The following is a 14,409-nucleotide window of genomic DNA, read 5'->3' on the forward strand; positions in this document are numbered from 1 at the left end:
CTGTCTGCACACATATCCCTCGGTGGGTATATAAGGTGTGATAGGCTGTCTGCACACATATCCCTCGGTGGGTATATAAGGTGTGATAGGCTGTCTGCACACATATCCCTCGGTGGGTATATAAGGTGTGATAGGCTGTCTGCACACATATCCCTTCGGTGGGTATATAAGGTGTGATAGCTGTCTGCACACATATCCCTCGGTGGGTATATAAGGGTGTGATAGGCTGTCTGCACACATATCCCTCGGTGGGTATATAAGGTGTGTGATAGGCTGTCTGCACACATATCCCTCGGTGGGTATATAAGGTGTGTGATAGGCTGTCTGCACACATATCCCTCGGTGGGTATATAAGGTGTGTGATAGGCTGTCTGCACACATATCCCTCGGTGGGTATATAAGGTGTGTGATAGGCTGTCTGCACACATATCCCTCAGTGGGTATATAAGGTGTGATAGGCTGTCTGCACACATATCCCTCAGTGGGTATATAAGGTGTGATAGGCTGCACACATATCCCTCAGTAGGTATATAAGGGGTGTGATAGGCTGTCTGCACACATATCCCTCAGTGGGTATATAAGGTGTGTGATAGGCTGTCTGCACACATATCCCTCAGTGGGTATATAAGGTGTGTGATAGGCTGTCTGCACACATATCCCTCGGTGGGTATATAAGGAGTGATAGGCTGTCTGCACACATATCCCTCGGTGGGTATATAAGGTGTGATAGGCTGTCTGCACACATATCCCTCGGTGGGTATATAAGGTGTGATAGGCTGTCTGCACACATATCCCTCAGTGGGTATATAAGGTGTGTGTTAGGCTGTCTGCACACATATCCCTCAGTGGGTATATAAGGTGTGTGATAGGCTGTCTGCACACATATCCCTCGGTGGGTATATAAGGAGTGATAGGCTGTCTTGCTCCACATCCCAGGACGGAAAGCAAAATCCATGTTGTGGTTTGCTCTCCGTCATGGGAACGCAACTAAACAGAACGGAATACATGTTGGAGCGTTCCGTTCTGTTCAGTTACATTTTGTCTCCATTGACAATGAATGGGGACAAAACGAAAGCGTTTTTTTCCGGTATTGAGCTTCTATGATGGAACTCAATACCGGAAAACCTAAACGTGTGAAAGTACCCTAATTCCTAATTGAGCAGCTGTGGGACCACCTCGATGGTCTTGTTCGCTTTATGGATCCTCCCCCACACCCCCTTCTGTGGCCACCTACTAGCACCTTATGGAGTCACTCCGGGCCTGTGTAGCTGCTGTCCGTGCTGTACACTGAGGATACTCTGGATATTAGTTGCTGCTCAGAATAATGGCACTCGACTGTGTCGTCTTTGTAGTATAGTGTAATTTGGCATTGTATTGCAGTATTATTTGGTCTTTAGTATGTGGACACTATATGGTAGTATTATCTTGTGTTGTATGGAAAGTAGTATTAGTGCTGTGTTGTGTGGGTACTATGTGGTTGCAGTATTTGGTATTGTATGGCAGTATTCTGGTATAAATAATTGAGTATAAGGTATGTACTTTTATACTTATTGTGAAATGATAAGGAGACAGTGTATATATGGAAGTCGGGCCATATATACACTGTCTCGTGTATATACATGTGTGCAGACAGCTGTCCTGGACCCTATTCTTATGTAACACAGGTAATGGCTCCACATCTCTCACTATACCGGCGTATACCTCATGGATGTAGTGCATGTGGATGGGCTGAGCAGTAATTTTGCCTTGCACGCCTGTAGCTGGAGGCGTCTGTTCAGATGATGCTTGTTGTCACCTGCGCAGCCCGTGTCCTCCTGCTGCATCCAGGAAACACAAAGGCCGTAATAATGACTGCCAAAGAAAATCCTGTGTCGGGGAAACGTGACCCCAACTGCAGCGAGGCGCGTGTGCTCATAACACACAGGAACGACACTGCTGTGCACAAACAGTAAAATACCACCATGTAGGCAGGCCACCTCCCCTGACCACCGCCCTGACATATTGTGCTCCATGATGGGGACATTTCTCTCTTTTTTGCCGGTGGAGGCGTTCACGTCGGGGGAGCCATATATTATGTGAGACTATTAATTTCTCATTTGCTTCCCTGATTGTCAATCTAATAATTGGGCATAATCCAGTTCACTGATGAATCGAGCTAATTGTGTAAAGGACTTGGACTGACTTCTGCTTGGAGACAATGAGGCTAGGTAGCAGAGCCAGGACACGGAACGTACCGAAGGCTGACAGTGCCTCAGGGGGCCACGAGTCTACAAAAAGCAAGCAGAGGTGGTGCAGTCAGTCATTGACCTGCTGGAGGAAGACAGGACACTGGTGGAACCCATGAGGAGGTACAGAGAGGGATAAGAAGAGAAGACGGTAGGACTCAGGGCATCTACAATAAAAGACTTGAGTACCACCACTGAGGGCCCACGAGTCCAGCACGTACTGCCATACAGAGGATACTCTGAATCAGCTGCGTGGACAATGAACACCCCCAACCCAAGAAATCGTGCCCAACATCTCCATGGACAAGGACCACCAATAAGCCGGAGGACCACCGCTGCTGTCTTACTGCTAGTCCTGGGTGAGTAACCTAAAGAATTCTGTGTGATGGCAAATGCTGCCTCCAATAATACAAGGTAACCAACATGTCTCAGCAGGGCTGGCATTAGGAGGTGGCAAAGTGGACAATTGCCCCCCAGTCCCCTTTTTTCTCAGGGTGTTGCGGTCAAGTACAGAAGATTACCAATCCCCATTTCAGTGGCCCAAACTGCATGAAATATAAAAATAAACCCTGCTACTATAGACCACAAAAGAAGCTACAGTGAACCCTTTTGCTAGCCTAGACCACCAAGGGTTTGAAAATGTTGTCAGATGGGGTGACAACATGAAAAAAGTATCAGAATACAAATCTATACAGTCCAGGGAATTCATCTATACACTCCCGGGAGGTCATCTATATAGTCCGGTGCGGTTCTCTCTCCCTGGAGGTCATTTATACTGTCCGGGGAGGTCATCTATACAGTCCGGGGCAGTCATCTATACGGTCCAGGGAGGACGTCTATATAGTTGGGGAGGTCGTCTATACAGTCCGGGGAGGTCATCTATATAGTCCGGTGAGGTCTCCCTGGAGGTCATCTATACTGTCCGGGGAGGTCATCTATACAGTCTAGGGAGGTCATCTATACAATCCAGGGAGGTCATCTATACAGTCCGGGGAGGTTGTCTATACAGTTCAGGGAGGTCGTCTATACAGTCCAAAAAGCTCATCTATACAGTCCAGGGAGGCCATCTATACAATCAAGGGAGGCCATCTATACAGTCAGGGGAGGTCATCTATACAGTCTGGGGAGGTTATCTATACAGTCTGTTGAGGTCTCTCTGGAGGTCAACTATACAGTCTAGGAAAGTCATCTATACCGTACAGGGAGGTAATCTATACAGTCCGGTGAGGTCTCCCTGGAGGCCAACTATACAGTCCAGGGAGGCCATCTATAGAGTCCAGGGAGGCCATCTATACAGTCCAGGGAGGTCATCTATACAGTCAGGGGGGGTCGTCTATACAGTCCGGGGAGGTCGTCTATACAGTCCAGGGAGGTCATCTATACAGTTCAGGGAGGTCATCTATACAGTCCAGGGAATTCATCTATTAAGTCCGGGGAGGTCATCTATACAGTCCAGGGAGGTCGTCTATACAGTCCGGGGAGGTCGTCTATACAGTCCGGGGAGGTCACCTATACAGTTCAGGGAGGTCATCTATACAGTCCAAAAATCTCATCTATACAGTCCAGGGAGGCCATCTATACAATCAAGGGAGGCCATCTATACAGTCAGGGGAGGTCATCTATACAGTCTGGGGAAGTCATCAATATAGTCCAGGGAGGTTATGTATACAGTCTGGGGAGATCATCTATACAGTCCATGGAGGTCATCTATACAGTCCAGGGAGGTCATCTATACAGTTCAGGGAGGTCTTCTATACAGTCCAGGGAGGTCATCTATACAGTCCAGGGAGACAATCTATACAGTCCAGGGAGGCCATCTATATAGTCCAGGGAGGTCATCTATACAGTCCAGGGAGGCAATCTATACAGTCCAGGGAGGTCATCTATAGAGTCCGGGGAGGTCATCTATACAGTCTAGGGAGGTTATCTATACATTACAGGGAAGCCATCTATACAGTCCGGGGAGGTCATCTATACAGTCTGGGGAGGTTATCTATACAGTCTGTTGAGGTCTCTCTGGAGGTCAACTATACAGTCTAGGAAAGTCATCTATACCATTCAGGGAGGTCATCTATACAGTCCGGTGAGGTCTCCCTGGAGGCCATCTATACAGTCCAGGGAGGCCATTTATACAGTCTGGGGAGGTCATCTATACAGTCCAGGAAGGCCATATATACAGTCCAGGGAGGTAATCTATACAGTCAAGGGGGGTCATCTATACAGTCCGGGGAGGTCGTCTATACAGTCCGGGGAGGTCATCTATACAGTCCGGGGAGGTCATCTATACAGTCCAGGGAATTCATCTATACAGTCCAGGGAGGTCATCTATATAGTCCGGTGAGGTCTCCCTGGAGGTCATCTATACTGTCCGGGGAGGTCATCTATACTGTCCGTGGAGGTCATCTATACAGTCCGGGGAGGTCATCTTTACAGTCCAGGGAGGTCATCTATACAGTCCGGGTAAGTCGTCTATACAGTCCGGGGAGCTCATCTATACAGTTCAGGCAGGCCATCTATACAATCCAGGGAGGCCATCTATACAGTCCAGGGAGGTCATCAATACAGTCCGGGAAGGTCATCTATACAGTCCAGGGAGGCCATCTTTACAATCCAGGGAGGCCATATATACAGTCCAGGGAGGTCATCTATACAGTCCGGGGAGGTCATCTATACAGTCCGGGGAGATTATCTATACATTCCAGGGAAGCCATCTATACAGTCCAGGGAGGTCATCTATACAGTCCGGGGAGGTGATCTATATAGTCTGGGGAGGTTATCTATACTCTTGAGGTCTCTCTGGAGGTCAACTATACAGTCTAGAAAAGTCATCTATAGCGTCCAGGGAGGTCATCTAAACAGTCCGGTGAGGTCTCCCTGGAGGCCATCTATACAGTCCAGGGAGGCCATCTATACAGTCCAGGGAGGTCATCTATACAGGTCAGTGAGGCCATCTATACAGTCCAGGGAGGTTGTCTATACAATCAAGGGGGTCATCTATACAGTCCAGGGAGGTCATCTATACAGTCCAGGGAATTCATCTATACAGTCCAGGGAGGTCATCTATATAGTTTGGTGAGGTCACCCTGGAGGTCATCTATACAGTAAAGGGAGGTCATCTATAAAGTCCAGGGAGGTCGTCTATACAGTCTGGGGAGGTCATCTATACAGTCCGGGGAGGTTATCTATACAGTCCAGGGAGGTCGTCTATACAGTCCGGGTAGGTCGTCTATACAGTCCGGGGAGCTCATCTATACAGTCCAGGGAGGCCATCTATACAATCCAGGGAGACCATCTATGCAGTCCGTGGAGACCATCTATACAGTCCGGGGAGGTCATCTATACAGTCCAGGGAGGTCATCTATAAAGTTCAGGGAGGTCATCTATATAGGCCAGGGAGGTCATCTATACAGTCCAGGGAGGCCATCTATACAGTCCAGGGAGGCCATCTATACAGTCCAGGGAGGCCATCTATACAGTCCAGGGAGGTCATCTATACTGTCCGGGAAGGTCATCTATTCAGTCCAGGGAGGCCATCTTTACAGTCCAGGGAGGTCATCAATACAGTCCGGGGAGGTCATCTATACAGTCTGGGGAGGTTATCTATACAGACTGTTGAGGTCTCTCTGGGGGTCAACTATACAGTCTAGGAAAGTCATCTATAGCGTCTAGGGAGGTCATCTATACAGTCCGGTGTGGTCTCCCTGGAGGCCATCTATACAGTCCAGGGAGGCCATCTATACAGTCTGGTGAGGTCATCTATACAGTTCAGGGAGGCCATCTATACAGTCCATGGAGGTCATCTATACAGTCAAGGGAGGTCATCTATACAGTTCAGGGACGTCATCTATACAGTCCAGGGAATTCATCTATACAGTCCAGGGAGGTCATCAATATAGTTTGGTGAGGTCTCCCTGGAGGTCATCTATACAGTCCGGGGAGGTCATCTATACAGTCCAGTGAGGTCATCTATTCAGACCGGGTAGGTCGTCTATACAGTTCGGGGAGCTCATCTATACAGTCCAGGGAGGCCATCTATACAATCCAGGGAGGCCATCTATACAGTCCGGGGAGGTCATCTATAGAGTCCGGGGAGGTCATCTATAGAGTCCGGGGATGTCATCTATACAGTCCAAGGAGGTCATCTATACAGTTCAGGAAGGTCATCTATACAGGCCAGGGAGGTCATCTATACAGTTCAGGGAGGTCATCTATACAGTCCAGGGAATTCATCTATACAGTCCAGGGAGGTCATCTATATAGTTTGGTGAGGTCTCCCTGGAGGTCATCTATACAGTCTGGGGAGGTCATCTATACAGTCCAGGGAGGTCATCTATTCAGACCGGGTAGGTCGTCTATACAGTCCGGGGAGCTCATCTATACAGTCCAGGGAGGCCATCTATACAATCCAGGGAGGCCATCTATACAGTCCGGGGAGGTCATCTATAGAGTCCGGGGAGGTCATCTATAGAGTCCGGGGAGGTCATCTATAGAGTCCGGGGAGGTCATCTATACAGTCCAAGGAGGTCATCTATACAGTTCAGGAAGGTCATCTATACAGGCCAGGGAGGCCATCTATACAGTGCCGGGAGGCCATCTACACAGTCCAGGGAGGCCATCTATACAATCCAGGGAGGCCATCTATACAATCCAGGGAGGCCATCTATACAGTCCAGGGTGGTCATCTATACAGTCCGGGAAGGTCATCTATACAGTCCAGGGAGGCTATCTATACATTCCAGGGAAGCCATCTATACAGTCCAGGGAGGTCATCTATACAGTCCGGGGAGGTCATCTATACAGTCTGGGGATGTTATCTATACAGTCTGTTGAGGTCTCTCCGTAGGTCAACTATACAGTCTAGGAAAGTCATCTATAGCGTCCAGGGAGGTCATCTATACAGTCCGGTGGGGTCTCCCTGGAGGTCATCTATACAGTCCGGGGAGGTCATCTATACAGTCCGGGGAGGCCATCTATACAGTCCGGGGAGGCCATCTATATAGTCCGGGGATGTCATCTATACAGTCCAAGGATGTCATCTATACAGTCCAGGGAGGTCTTCTATATAGTCCAGGGAGGTCATCTATACAGTCCGGTCAGGTCTGTATATATGACCTCCCTGGACTGTATAGATGACCTCTGCAGCTACTATGCTATTATTATATTTTTTTTCTGATTTGTTTTTTGCTAAATTTTGTTTTCACAATTAATACACAGATCATAACTTCTCCATCTATCCATTCTCCAGGTATTTTGATGAAAACAGCTCCAGGTATCTATCTATATCTATATCTCTATCTATCTATCTATCTATCTATCTATCTCTATCTATCTCTATCTATATCTATCTATATCTATCTTGCTCCTATCAAATTCAAAAAAGCTTTATTGGCACGTCCAAGTAAAACATTTAGCATTGCCAAAGTAAAATAGAATAACAGCTATTGTAGAGGGGGGTTTGATGTGGAGATTATAGGGGGTTAAAGAGGCAGTATAGGGGTATAATAATCCATGTAGTAAATGGGTGGGGCGGGGTTGTAGGGTCAGTATCGGGGCATAGCAGTCCATGGTGTCTCATCTTCCTCTTAGTTGGTGCAGGTGGAGACATATTAGGCAGCGATCTGCACATCGGACTCCTCTTCCCCCAGTAGGATGTAGCGCTTCCTCAGGTTCATCTATGGCAGTGAGGTCCGGGATGTGAGCGGAGAGTCTCTGGAAGTAAGCGGCCCTCACAGGTGAGTATTTGCTGCAGTGTAGCAGGAAGTGGGCCTCATCCTCCAGGGCCCCTGCACACAGTGCTGGCACAGTCTGCTCTCCCGCGGCTTGCATGTCTGCCTGTGCCGCCCAGTCTCCATCTCCAGGCTGTGGGCGCTCAGTCTGTACAGGCTCAGGATCTGTCTGTGTTTGGGGTGGGGTATCCTCTCCTGGTAGGGCGCCTCGGTGTAGTCCCGTTGCAGTGATTTGTATACGGTAAGTTTCTGGGAGGTGTTTATTTTGCTTCTCCATTCCTCTATGTACTATTTGTGCTTTGTTCAGGGCATGTTGGGGGTTTTGGCTGGGCAGACAGCTGACACTCAGTTGTAGGGCCAGGGTTTGCTCTGGGCCCTGTGGCTCAGCCAGGCTTGGTGGTGGTAAGAGCCAGGGCTGCTGTCCTGTAAGTGCGCCCAGAATGATATCGCCCTCTTCTGCACAGTGAGCCATAGTGAAAACCTGCCCAGTTCTGCCCGTCACGCCATGTTGGAGGTGCTGCGATGGACTTGGAGGAGGTATTTGCAGAACTCCAGATGGAAGGTCTCTGTTGGGCTGGAATACCACTTTGACTGGTCTGGGTAGGTGGCCGGGCCCCACACCTCACTGCCGTAGAGCAGGATTGGGGCGATGACACCATCAAATATTTTCAGCCAGACCCTCACTGGTGGTTTGAGGTGGTACAGTTGCCTTCTGATGGCGTAGAAGGTTCTGTAGGATTTTCCTTTCAGGGTTTCTATTGCTGCTTTGAAGCTCCCTGATTGGCTAAGCTCCAGCCCCAGGTAGGTGTAGCTGTTGGTGTTCTCCAGTGTCAAGCCATTTAATGTGAAGGAGGAAATGGGGGCTTTATTCTGGCCCTTCCTCTGGAGCACCATGACTTTTTTGGATTGATGGGTAGTGCCCATGTAATTGTTCCAGTACTGCCAGAATGTCTTGGAGGCCATTCTCTGTTGGGGATAGAAGCAGGAGGTCATCGGCGTACAGCCGGAACTTCACCTTGCGGTCATGCAGGGGGGGGCCTGGTGCTGAGGAGGCCTCCAGAGCTGCAGTCAGTTTATTGATGTCGATATTAAAGAGTGTTGGGCTCAGGCTGATGCCCTGTCTGACCTCTCAGGCCTGTTGGAAATATGCCGTCTTCTTCCCATTTACCTTCACGTTGCATTGGTTCCTGGTCTATAAGCTCTTGATGACATCATACGTTCTCCCTCCTATTCCGCTCTCCAAGATTTCAGGAACAGGCCCAGGTCAAACGCCTTCTTCAAGTCCACAAAACAGGCAAATATTTTGCCACATTTGATGTTGTGGCCGTGTGTCTTGATGAGGCTGTGCAGGGTATAGATATGGTAAGTGGTGCAGTGTTTTGGCATGAACCCGGCTTGGCTTTGATGTCGACCTCGTGGTGTGTGAGGAAGGTGAGTATTCTTTTGTCAATGATGCTGTTGAACAGTTTCCCCAGTGTGCTGCTGACGCAGATTCCTCTGTAATTGGCTGGATCATATTGGTCTCCATTCTTGTAGATGAGTGTTATGAAGCCTTGGTTACAGTCTTGGCGGGAAGTGTCCCAAACTGCGGATGAGGGTGAATAATTTTGCCAGTGCTATGTGTATGTTTGGGGTGCAGTATTTAATCATCTCTGGCAGGATGCCGTCAGTACCGCTGGCCTTTCTTGCATGGTGATTGGTGAGTCCAGAGGGTTCTGGAAGTCTTTGATGGCTCCTCCATGACCCTCAGTTTTGTGGTTATCTGTTGCTGTTCCAGGGTTTGGTCTTCTTCAGGGATGTTTTTGTAGAGGTCCCTGAAGTAGTTGAGCCAGATGCTGCCATTTTGAATGTGGAGAGAGTTTTTCTTGGGTTTTGTGCCCATATGGTGCCAGGTTTCCCAGAATGAGCTGTCCTGGAGGGAGTCCTCAAGCTGCTGGCTTGTGGGAGAGGCGCCTCTGTTTCTTCTCTCTGAGGGTGCATTTGTATCGCCTGCGTAGAGTGTCGTAGGCCTCCCTCGCATCTCTGTTGTTGGGGTCTCTGTGTTTTTGGTTGGAGGCCACCTTTAGGAAACGGTGTAGAGCCTTGTGGTCGCTGTCAAACCATTTATGGGACTGTTTGTTATTAGGTCTTTTGAGATTGGTCTGTTTCAGGCCTGCTAGTTCTGCCATTGTGTACAGGATGTTATTGAAATCTTTCACTGCCGGGGAGACCCCTTGTTGGTCTGACTCATAGAAGCTCATGTAAAGGTTTGTGAGCAGTTCTTTGATTTCAGGTCGGTTGGTCAGGTTGGTGTATTCGTTGGCAGAGTGGCTGATCCATTTAAAGGATGGTGGCAGATTGTAGAGACCAGACTGATGGGGCTGTGTGGGTGGCTTGTCGGTGGATCTCATGTGCAGCAGGATCTGGTTGTGGTCTGACAGGTGTCTCATGAGTGACTATAAAGGCATTTATGTCTGCTAGGTCTATGTCTGTGATGGCATAGTCCACAACACTGCTGCCCACATGGGAGTTTAGTGTGAACCATCCTAGAGAGTCACCCCTGATACGCCCGCTCATTATGTACAGTCCTAAGCTCCGGCACAGGCTCAGCAGGACTTTCCTGCTCTTGTTATCAACTCTGTCATAGCTGCTTCTTATTTGAAAATAAACTTGAGTTCCAGCAATTCAGCTTAAATTCTTGGTAGTTGCTTTATTTGAAATCACATGCAAACACGTGAGGACACACTGTTGCACTCATGCGCAGATTGACGCATTTCAAAAAGGTAGTGGGTCTCACCCCGAAGGATGTATGTGTTTTCGTTAGAGGTCAGACAGTCCTTCTCTGTGCCCTTTTGTCATTGAGGTCATTGCAGATCAGCACCCTGCCCCGGGACTGGAATTGGGCAGCCTCCCTTTGTAGGACCTCATTAACATCAGGGTTGCAGTAGGGGGACTCTGATGGAGGGATGTATGGTGCGCAGAGGTAGATGTCATCCCTTTCCTGGGTAGAGAGGGAAAATTCCTTGTAGTCCATGGGTGCTAGGGATTCATCCTCTGCCCGGGTCCTATCTATCTATCTATCTATCTATCTATCTATCTTTCTTTCTTACTTTCTATCTCTCCACTATGTTGTCTCTTCAGAGCCTGAATTCTATATGTTTTCCTTAAAGGTAGTGCTCAGCTTTCCTCCTTGCAGCGTGTTGTGGGTGGACAGGACGCTGCGCCCCGGGAGTGGCCCTGGCAGGCTGCTCTGTTATATGAGAACGCTTCTGTCTGTGGAGGGTCTCTGATCTCCCAGGACTGGGTGGTGACGGCAGCGCACTGTGTGGTGTAAGTTGTTTTCGCTCCTACAAAATTCCCTACTGAACCCTGCGCTCCTCCCTGATCTTTAGGGGTCATTTATTATACTGAACTACGCCTACATTTAGTGTGATATTTTTATCTTTAGGTGTTGATCCTTTTGCCTCTATTATTATTATTTGACAGTTTTACATTTGTCAAAATTTGCATCAAGAAAACTCTGTAAGCCATAATTTGGCTCCCACTGCTGCCTCCGATAACTTTACTTGTAATACCACTCCTGGCCACTTGGTGAGCTGCTGAAATAAAACATGTCTGGGAGCCACATGCAGCAGCTTGTACATCACTGCACGCCACCACCCTGTGGTAGGAACACTTATTACAGTAGATATGTTGTATCTAGAGTAGACAGGTCCGTCTTATATACATGATCTCCACTCATGGTGTCCAGCACAATTACTTCATCTTTTGGTATCTCACATTAATGTTGCTTTTTTCTTCTTTTTTTTTTTACTTCAGTGGCAAAACTCATCGCAAACTTCAAGTTCTGTTGGGAGTTCTGAACCTCATGGATACAGGTTCCACAAGGCTTTCTGTGGCAGTGAAAAAAGTCATCATCAACCCGATATACAATGGAGGTATAACCAGTGGAGACCTGGCGCTGCTACAACTGGAGATGCCTGTGAACTTCAATGACAATATCCAGCCAATTACTCTTCCATCCCAAGACCAGGAGTTCCAGAATGGGATGATGTGCTGGCTGACTGGCTGGGGTTATACTGCTGAGAATGGTGAGAATCCCATAAATCTGATTTAATTGAGGTGGAAAGACCTTAAGGCCGTTTTTGTACAGTTCCTCCTTCATAAAGTCGTGTCTACATCCTACCACCCAATGTTCTAGATATCCTTTCTGAACATCCACAAAGGTTTCAAACTCACTTTAAGTCCTGAAAGGGTTCAGATGAGATGGTAAATCTCTGGGAGAGGTGGACCATCCAGACAGGCTGGCATCTTTATTGCAGCTTTCAGACCTGTGGGGAAAGTTTAAGAAAAAGTGGATTTGTTTCCAGGTCCTTTCATAGCACCACCATATTCTGTAGTGGTGTATGTAGGCTGTGATTAACCACATCTCCTTACCCAATGAGTAGCACGATTGGATTTTATCATATAGACACTAGGGCTAGGTTCATAGGAAGCCAATTAACCAAAGATTATGTGAAGAACCTAAAAACGTCATGTAAATTTTGACTTTCGTTGGTTTTCAGTTCCCATGTCTATAAGAAAAACTGGAGTTGATGATCTGACAATGCTCATTGGGTAATTTAAAGTTTCCTCACAGTACAATCCTGAGAACAAGAGTGCCAAGCCCGGTTCCTTGCAGGGAGGTGTCTACGCATTGCAGTCATTTTCCATGCTCAGATAGTTCCTTACATAAGAGAGAAAGAGGGCACCCCAGTTCTCAGGATAAGTGAAGGTCCTAGTGGTCAGATTCCCATCAGATCAGACCAAAGTAATAGCAGTCTTTGGAGGGAACGTCTCAAGAATAAGGTGAGAACGAAGCAGAGTCCAGGTCCTATCCACGGTAGCCACCCTGATTTTTTTAATTTTTTAAATTTTTTTTCAGGACTACTTATCAAAGAATTACCGGCAGACAACCATTTCCTAGAAAAATTGTAAAACCATGATGATTCTTAAAGACTATATATTAACATTTGTTTTGAGTCTTTAGAAGGGTCTCCTTTTTACAGACTGTCAAAGAATTTGGAAAATCTGCTCCCATCCTCTGCTTTATACAGAAAAGCTCTTGTGTGCTTAGTATTAACCAGTCTTGTGTTTGGTTTCAGTGCCACAGACAGCTCCACACACTTTACAAAAGGTCGAGCTTCCTCTTATCAATTCCACTAATTGTGATAAAATGTTCCAAGTCGCCTTTAATGCAAGCCATGCCCCTGATCTTGTAAAAGAAGACATGATCTGTGCAGGCTACCCTGAAGGCAAGAAAGACGGCTGTCAGGTGAGCATGCATCATCTCTATGGGGATCATAGTCCAAACTGTCTATTGCCTACTCCTAGAAGGGATTTAACCCTCTAAATATTGTGCTCTCTACAGGGGGATTCTGGGGGACCTTTAGCTTGTCCATCTCATGAATCCTGGTTTCTGGTTGGAATCATGAGTTGGGGTGAAGGTTGTGCCCAGCCACAAAAACCTGGAGTCTTTACAAAAGTCAGCAGATTTTCCTCCTGGATACAAGAGAGGACAGGTGCTACCACAATTTCAAAGTTAAAAACCACTGCTGCAACGACTGAGAATATGAACACAGTCATTACACAGTACCTGAAAGTAGAATCTCAGGCTTTGACCTTGTCTAAGGTGACCAATCAAGAAACCACCTCAGCTGGAAGGAGACTCCAAATATCAATCAGCCTTTTTGTCATGGTGATTGCATTTACCGCAATTGTGGATGTGGCAAGAGAAGCATTTCTCTGTCTGTAAATAATGTATTACTATATAACTGATTGAAGACTCGAATGTCACATGAAAACAAAGAAAAGTGTCTACAAGATCCATAATCCTTCATGTCTCACCAAGAAGGTTCCTCAGAGATCTCCATATATCAAAGATCCATGAACGTTATCTCCCAAAAAACCTATAAACTAATGAGGGCAATCATTATAAATTACCAACCCCTGAGAGGAAGAGGTATGCTCCTGGGGAACATCTTCGCCCAACTCATAGCTGATCCATCCAAACACAGTTGTCTACGCTGGCAGTGTGCTCTTCGACCCAGACATTTGTAGGAGGCGGCGGCAGGGGGTGAATGTCTGGTCTGTGGAGCTTTTCGGGTTGTTTTATAAGCTCAAATGAATAAAACCTTAATTTCACCAGTTTTTCTGTGAATCTGGCCACCCATTTCTGTAAAAAAATAAATTATATTTGAGACTTTTTTGTGTTATTCCTGTTCCAGTTGGTTATAATTAGCTTGGGGTACTCCGCAGACGATTGTAATATAAATATCTGAAACAAGTGAGGAAAAGAGATCTGAGAATTGAATTGTCCCAGGACTCTTGTCTTGGACTAACACGGCAGACCAGAGAGGGGTGGTTGTAGTTATCTTTCATAAGACAAACCTCATACCCGTTCCCTTGATATCCGCTCTTTATATTTTTGATGCCACAAG

General features: G+C 47.2%; 1 protein-coding gene across 1 annotated transcript in view; it reads left to right on the forward strand.

The window, feature by feature from the left end:
* Positions 1-14,108, forward strand: part of LOC122945559 — a 55,868-nt gene extending 41,760 nt beyond the window's left edge. Inside the window, exons 9-15 of the mRNA XM_044304623.1 lie at positions 1,761-1,841; positions 2,369-2,584; positions 7,471-7,494; positions 11,101-11,260; positions 11,750-12,021; positions 13,075-13,244; positions 13,341-14,108. Of these exons, the coding sequence (XP_044160558.1) occupies positions 1,761-1,841; positions 2,369-2,584; positions 7,471-7,494; positions 11,101-11,260; positions 11,750-12,021; positions 13,075-13,244; positions 13,341-13,724 (1,307 nt within the window). The 3' untranslated portion in view covers positions 13,725-14,108. The remainder of the gene's footprint in view (positions 1-1,760; positions 1,842-2,368; positions 2,585-7,470; positions 7,495-11,100; positions 11,261-11,749; positions 12,022-13,074; positions 13,245-13,340) is intronic.
* Positions 14,109-14,409: the final 301 nt, after the last annotated feature.

The sequence above is a fragment of the Bufo gargarizans genome, chromosome 8 (assembly GCF_014858855.1).
Source record: "Bufo gargarizans isolate SCDJY-AF-19 chromosome 8, ASM1485885v1, whole genome shotgun sequence".
NCBI lineage: Eukaryota > Metazoa > Chordata > Amphibia > Anura > Bufonidae > Bufo > Bufo gargarizans.